Genomic DNA, 7703 nt, shown 5'->3' on the forward strand with positions numbered 1-7703 from the left:
TATTGTCTCATGGTTAGCAATTTTAGCGACTAGAGTTTTCTTTAAGAGGTACTCCATCGAGCTTGGTACGAAATTCTCTTCGATTCGTTAAGACCTAAGATGTTATGATGGGCCAGTAACACTAAGCCACAGTCATAATAATTGGTTTAATTGCCAAACTTTAATACGAGTCTTGTCTGATGAAAAGCTTTGATTAAGCACCGTTGCAATAGCTGTAATTTTTTCAACTTTAAATTAAATGAAAATTCATTTTTTTAATTTTATATTTTGTATTTTATTTAAATTTTGTTTTTTTTTTTTTAATTTCAATTCATCTTTTCCAAATCTTATATAATAAATACTATAATTAATACAGTTTTAAGGCTAAAAGTAAATGGGCAAGCCAAGAACGCTAACCCATAATTAATGATTTGAGAATTTTTTTTACAAGAATTTACATAATTAACTTATAATTATTAACAAACATGCGAACAGGCATACAAATAAAGGTAGATAAGTAACAAAAATAAAAAGATTTAAAGTTTAAGAAAATTAATAACAAATAAAAAATTTAAAAAATAAAAAAAAATTAATTACAAAAAAAATAATAAAATTAAAAAAAAAAATTATTACAAAAAAATTAATAATAAAATTAACATTTTAGCAAATAAAAATAATTTTACATTTGAAAAAATTAAAGAAATTCATAATTAAAAATTAGAAAATTACAAATTAAAATTAACAAAAATTATTTTTTTACAAATTAAAATTAACAAAAATATTTTTTCTAAACAATTTAGGCGAAGACGAGTATTTACAATTTGTTTTGTTTTTGTTTTTTTGATTTTTGATTTTTTTTTGCAATAAATAATCTTACACACTAATGAAGTTTTTTAATGAGTATAAGGGCTTTTGAAAAGCGCTTTCACGCTGCCGACACGCATCCCTCGTAGACGATTCACACATTTAAAAATAGTACTTTGCAGTTTTAATTGTAGTTTAAAGGTAGTAATGGTAAGTAAAAGCATAAAATCACGTTTTCGCGCCGCACGCGCACACCTGCCTCCGCTCCCTTCATCCGTGCAGCCCTTCGGCATGGAATACTTCCTGCCCGGCCTTCAACGCGTGGCATGCGGCACTTGAGTATTATTATTATTATTTTGTTGTTATTCTTATTTAGTTATATTGTGCCGCTTAGTTCAGCTTAATGACCTCCCTACGCCGACACAATGAACTCCTTGCCGGTCTTGAAGTCCATACACTTGAATTGTGCACAGCACTTGGGGAACGCCCAATTGGGATCGCTGGGCAACTCTTCGCAGCCGGGCATCTCCACGTACGGGCACGTCTCAATATTGATCGTTTGGCGGAATATGTCGCATGTCATGACAGCGCAAATGCCTTTCGGCTTGTATTCCTTGTTCGGCAGCATAGCACGACGGGTGATCTTGTCGAAGCACTTTCCAGGATGCGCTACAAAGAGAAAGAGAGGGAAAAAGCGGAAGTTAGTCAATTGTTTTATTACTCATGCGTTGAATATGCATATCTGGTATATAGAAGTGTATATATATATATGTATATATATATATATATATATGTGTGTATGTATATATTTAAATCAGTATATATGTATGTGTGTGTGTTTGTATTGATTGCATTGCCATTTATTATCGTTGGCTCGATAGCGCTTTTGTTGCTCCGTTTGCTGTTGCTGTCGGCTAAGCGCAGCTCAACGTTCAGGAAGTAATTATAATATGAAAAAAGGCAACAACAACAATAATAACAAGCAGTGTTAACGCATGTAATGCTTCATGTTGCTTGCGTGCGAATTTTGCATACTAAACAGCTGTTGTTGTTGTTGTTTTTGCTTTTATGGTTTATGGCATTGGGTGCCATTGAAATATTACTTATATGCAAAATTTTTTGTTTTTGTTGCAGTATATTTCAGTGTCTGAGCAGGAAGTGCTTCCTTTGCGCTTTTTTCATGTAAAAACAAAAGACTTAAGCAACGAACTTGCTACTTGAAGGTTGCTTACAGCTGGAATTTAATGGGAATATATGTTTTGCAAGCAATTTTAGAGTGTGAATTATGCAGCTTGCTAGTGTGAAAAATTAATTAATTTTTATTTTTATTTTCTTTTTATTTTTTGAGAGAACAAATAATTAAAAAAATAAAAATAATAAAAATAAAAAAATCGAAAGAAATAAAAATTAAAAAAAAAATATAAAAAAATAATAAAAAATTTCAAAATAATTAAAAAAAAAATAAAATTTTAAAAATTAAAATAAAAAAACTACAGCTGAATTTCAATTTATTGCAGTGCTTCAAACAATCAGATTGTTGTTGAAGGTGGTTTAGTGGTGCTGCTTAATTTAAATCATTTTATTTATGAGTTCAGCAACCTAAGCTTTAGCGATTTGTTTATTAAAATAACTACTTTTTTATATCAAAAGCTTAAATAAACGTTTATTAAGCCAATTAAATCATTAAATTTAATTAAAAGATTGCATTCATGAATACTATTATAGTTTGCTTTAATCAAACAAAAGACTTAAGACACGAACTTGCTTAAATTATTATTTGGTTTGAACAAAAGACTTAAGACACGAACTTGATAGAAATAAAGCGTAGAAAATTGCTCCAAAAAAAGCTAAATGCATAGCAATGAAATTTAGATTGAAAAGTTATTTTAGTTTGCAGTATTTCAAATATTTGGAAAATTTAATTTAATTTTTATTTTGTTTTATTTTAATAAAAAAAAAAAATTTGTATTAAAAAATTTTTGGAAAGTTTAATTAAATTTTATTTTATTTAATTTTAATTTTTTAAATTAAAATTTATATTTATTAAACCTTTTTTTTATTTTATAAGTATTATATTTTTGCATTTCTATCAATAACTGACTGATTACTCATCACATAGAAAAATCATTAAATTCGCCACAAAATTCATTAAGCAAAAGTGTCAAAATAGCTTGCTACGTCAGCGTTATTGACAGCGCTGTTAGAAAAAAAAACTCAATTAAAAATATCGAAAAAAATTCATGAAACGCAAAAAACGTGACACAAGGCTGTAGACGTCTGCCGCATTTGGCGTGTGAGTTCAGTGCTATTTTTATAATTTGCGCATGCGCAATGAGCGCACAATTTGCAGGCGGTCATAAAATTTGATATGAACATAAAAACGCTTTAAAACAGAAGCTTTTAGCAGATTATTAGAACAAAAATACTAATTAAAAAAAAAAATTAAAAAAAAATATTTTTTTTTTCAAAAATTAAAAAAAAATGTTATTAATAATATAAAAGAAAATGTTTAATGAAATATTAAAAACAATAATTACAGCAACAATTAATAAAAAAAATTAATTCTGTATAAAATATTTTTTTTTTCTAAGAAAAAATAATTTCAATACATTTTAAAATATTTTTGAAAATTTTTATTTTTAATTTGAATAATTTTATTTTTATCTTCCAAAGCTAATATTTTTATTAAAATATTTTTAATTAGTTGAAAGTCTCCGAAAAATTAATCTCCCGACCATAAAAACCAGCCATCAATATATGTTACGGCATTTGTAAGAAAAAAAAAAGAATCACAAAAACAACAACAACAAAAAACAGGCCTTGCCAAACGACCTTCAGCTTCCAGGCGTCGCGCTGTCGCCATAAAAATATTTATTTAGTTTATTGTAGCTAGTTGGCAGCAGCCGAAAGGCATGGCAGCATAAATTAGCAAAAAACCGATCAAAAAAAAAACAACAAACATAATTAACAAAAAACAGAGAGACACTAAAAAGCAACAACAAAAAACTATAATCGTGAAATAACGTAACAAATTTGTTGTTTTTTATGCTAAACGCAAAGCGAGCGCTGCTACTGCGACTTAAAAATGAAGGCATTAATACTAATGAATAACAATAAAAACAATAACAAACAAAAGAAACTAAATATTTAGCAAATTAGTTAACTATAAAATGCAATAACAAAAAATTAAAAAAATAAAAATTAAAAAAAAACTTAAAAAAAATTAAATGAAAAAAATTGCTGCGTATTTTGCATATTGTAAGCGCGTAAAAGTTAAGCCACATTCTACTTGTATGGCAGTGGAATTCTTCGGCTCACTTTTTTTTTGTTTTTTTGCGTCTTTTTAGTTTTTTTTTTTATTGAGCACAAGTGTAGTTTTACCGGTTCTTGTTTGCGCGCTTATCGGTTTATCACTTGTACGCTTTGACGTCAGCTCTCTACCAGCGCCAATTACTACAGCCAAGACAATAGTCTGGAATGAACTACGATTTGCTGGTGTGTGTGTGCGTGCTTTTTGCAGTAATAAATAAGCAAAAATGTATTTTCTATTTTTTTTAAATTTTTTTGTTGTTATTATTTTTGTTATTGTTTTTGGCATCCACTGACGTCAAATGCAAATTTTTCGGTTTACCCAAAAAGCAAACACACATTTATCGCTGCGGGCAATGATTCAGTGCATAAAACCGCTTTGAAGCGGGAATTTTGCGAAATTCAGTTCCGTTCCATTTGGAATGAGGTCGCGCTTTGGGTTTTTTTTTCTGAAACTGCTTTTATAATTGAGTGTATTAGAATATTGGCGCACAGTCACGTTGATTATTTAATTTATAGATTTTTTTTACGATTATTTTTCGATTTTTTTATCAAATTTTTTTTGGGGAATTTTTGTTAGAATTTTTTTTAGATTTTTTCGAATTTTGTATTTAGATTTTTGGGATTTTTTTTTTTAACTTTTTTGGGCTATTTTTTGGCATTTTTTATCGCTGCTTGGTCAACAGCAAAAAACCGGTAAATTTACGTTTTGATTAAAAACGCATAAAAATAATTGATTGGCGCTTTAGAAATGTTGATTAAAAGTATGACACCGGTAAATATTGTTGGAAAAAAATTGAAAGTCAAGGATGCGCGTAGAGAGCGCATGTTATGCCGGTAGAATTGGTATAATTTACAAAAGTGGTTTTGTACACAAAATTGTTGAGTGTGTCAAGGAAAACTGCTTGAGTGTGAGAAAAAAATGTGGTTATTTTAAAATTTACCGGTATGTTTTGAAGATATTTTTTGAATAAATTAAAAAAATGTAAAAAAATAAAATATATATTTTTAGCTTTTTTAATTTTTTTTTTTTATATCTTCAGCTTTATTTATTTTATTTTTTTTGCTTTTTGAGTATTTACATTTTTTTTATTATAATTTTTGTAATTTTTTTATTTTTTTATAATTTTTTTATAATTTTTTTTTTAATTTTTTTTTAAATTTTTTTTTATTATTTGTTTACATCTTTGCTTCAAATTTGAAGCTCTTTAAACCACAATAATTCTGCAACCTACACTTTTTCACTCAAGAAAATCAACAAAAAATTGCTTTGATACAAAAGACTTAAGCAACGAACCTGCCTACGCTAAAGCATTATTAATGTCGTTAAAAAGAACATAATTGTAATTAAAACAAGCAAGTTAAGAGGCACAAAAATAATAGAAAAGCTTACGAAAACAAAAAAAATATATATATTTTTTTTATATAAAATATGTGGACTTTGAAACATCGCTATATATTTTTCACATAATTTGTTTATTGTTATTGTTATCTTTGTTGTTCTTTTAGTGTTATTGAGTGCTTTTCGGCAGCACTTTTTCATAAGTAGAGCAGCATTTTTGACAAACAACATAAAAAATGTATTTATACGCAGTAATTCAGCGCTTAATTGCAAAAAGTGTCTAAGTCAATATTATTTTTTTGCAATAAAATGCACAAATACATTTGAAAGACACTTAAAAACACTTCTACGCTACTATGCATTACATTTTATTAATAATTTAAAAAAATCAGCGCTTTAACGCAAAAAGTGACTAAGTCGATATTCTATTTTTTCCAAAAAAATCACAAATATGTTTACTAAAACTATTAGAAACAACTATGCTATATTTTTTATGCATATTTTTAAGTTTTTTTACTTAAAAGCAAAAAGTGACTAAGTCGATAATCTTTTTTTTTCAAATAAATTTTAGAATTTGTTTACAAAAACTATAACACACACGTATATACTAATTTGCACTACATTTTAAACACTTCTCTTCAATTTTTATTTTTATTTTTTATTTTTTTGTTTAAATTCAATTTTACTTACCAGGATGGAAGGCAGCGGGTTGTGTGAAGACAGCAGCATTTGTACTGCTAATGCAGCTGATGGCAATAACTGCAGCAATGAAGACTAAACACACTTTTAGTGAGCACATTTTTTTATTTTTGTTGTATTTAGTAGTTGTTGTAAAAATATTTTTTTCAAATTATTTTCTAGCGAATGCTTTTTAAACGCACACAAATTTCAAATAGTTCTTGCAATTCAAATGTATCTTTCTTACAGCCAAACAAATATTTCTTTGCTTTTGTTAAATTTAAACACACAATTTGATTGACTTTTAGTTGCTGTAAAATTTGCCTTGTTAAATTTCTAGCTTTGAGGGCTAATTTTGACTTTATATTGGAGCTTGTTGTTGATCTGTTCACGTTGAGATCGAGTTTTCAACTGAATTTCACACTGAGCCAACGCTCATATTTAAATCAAATGCTGTCGCGCTCTCTGCTGTGGACTTCAGCGCTAATGCTTAGTTGTTGTTATTGTTATTATTGTTGTTGTTTATTATTTTATTTTGTTTATTAACTCACAACGCGCCGGCAAAGCGAGCCCCATACGCAGACTTGTATTTTGCACGTAAGCGAGCACGTTGCGACGCTCCAGCGGCTGAACGAGTGTAGAGCGGGTAAGGAGTTGGAAGAAATGGCAAAAAAAAATTACAAAAAAATACAACAAATATATGTATTGAGCAAAAAATGTGGCTGAAGAAAAAAACTAATCAGCACAATTTGTGACGTGCTCTTGTTGATGAGCGTTGGTAAACAAAATTCCAGCAGTGCCGATGAAGAACAAAAAAATAAAATACAAAAAAAATTAAACCAAAAAAATTAAAAAAGTAATACAAAAGAAATGAGCTACAAGCAAAAAATAAATGTAGAAGTTCTGACGAAAATGTATTTGCTTAGCTTACAGATAAGACACTATTTGTATATAGATTTCTATATACGTGTGTCTATATATAATGTATTATGTAAAAGGCGTAGAGATAAGCAAATCAGTCTGCCGTGCGGCTATAAAATTACATAAAAAATATATTTATTTTTTTTAGAATAAAATAACAAGTTATATAATTTTGGAGCATATTTAATGAAGGCAATGTCTGTCTACATCAGCACCTAAAAGAAGGTTGTTTACATCAAAACTTAAGTTCTAGAGTGACTCATACACTTTTTGCGGTCAGCTCCTGGACTTTAATGAATTTTGCTACTAATTCTAAATAGCAACAACGTTTTGATATAAATATTGATATTTCAGGAGATTTGAGTAATCTTTCAAGTCAGCAAGATATTCAGTTTATGGAAATCTGTTTAAATATTTACTTTAACAAGAAAAAAATGAAGCTATTGAGGATGTAAAATTGTCATTAAAAACCTACAATGGCATCAGAATGTCTAAATAATCATTTTACGATTCTCACTCCTACTCTCTGAATCGTGGAATAATTCCCCAATTTAATAGAAATTAATGTCGAACAGGAAACTAAATTCAATAGGATACAAATCACGCTTCCAGAGAGCAGTATAGATAGTTTAGGGAAGAAAAAGATATATAGTTTCTGAGCTCAAATGAG

The 7703-nt window shown here is 28.1% G+C and overlaps 1 protein-coding gene across 1 annotated transcript; it reads right to left on the bottom strand.

The window, feature by feature from the left end:
* Positions 1–282: 282 nt before the first annotated feature.
* On the bottom strand, positions 283–6541 carry LOC105216074 (uncharacterized). Its single transcript, XM_011190355.3, has 2 exons — positions 6125–6541; positions 283–1452 (listed from the first exon to the last, which is right to left on the bottom strand). Exons 1-2 carry the CDS (start codon positions 6231–6233, stop codon positions 1196–1198), a joined length of 366 nt encoding a protein of 121 aa, XP_011188657.1. The 5' UTR covers positions 6234–6541; the 3' UTR covers positions 283–1195.
* Between the last annotated feature and the right edge of the window lie 1162 nt (positions 6542–7703).

Source organism: Zeugodacus cucurbitae, chromosome 4 (genome assembly GCF_028554725.1).
Source record: "Zeugodacus cucurbitae isolate PBARC_wt_2022May chromosome 4, idZeuCucr1.2, whole genome shotgun sequence".
NCBI classification, from domain to species: domain Eukaryota; kingdom Metazoa; phylum Arthropoda; class Insecta; order Diptera; family Tephritidae; genus Zeugodacus; species Zeugodacus cucurbitae.

Excerpts from the sequence above, each read along its gene's own strand:
- LOC105216074 (XM_011190355.3), bottom strand. The coding sequence starts at position 6,233 with ATGTGCTCACTAAAAGTGTGTTTAGTCTTCATTGCTGCAGTTATTGCC. Across the intron at positions 1,453-6,124 it reads ACCCGCTGCCTTCCATCCTG|CGCATCCTGGAAAGTGCTTC; the intron begins GTAAGTAAAATT and ends TTCTCTTTGTAG.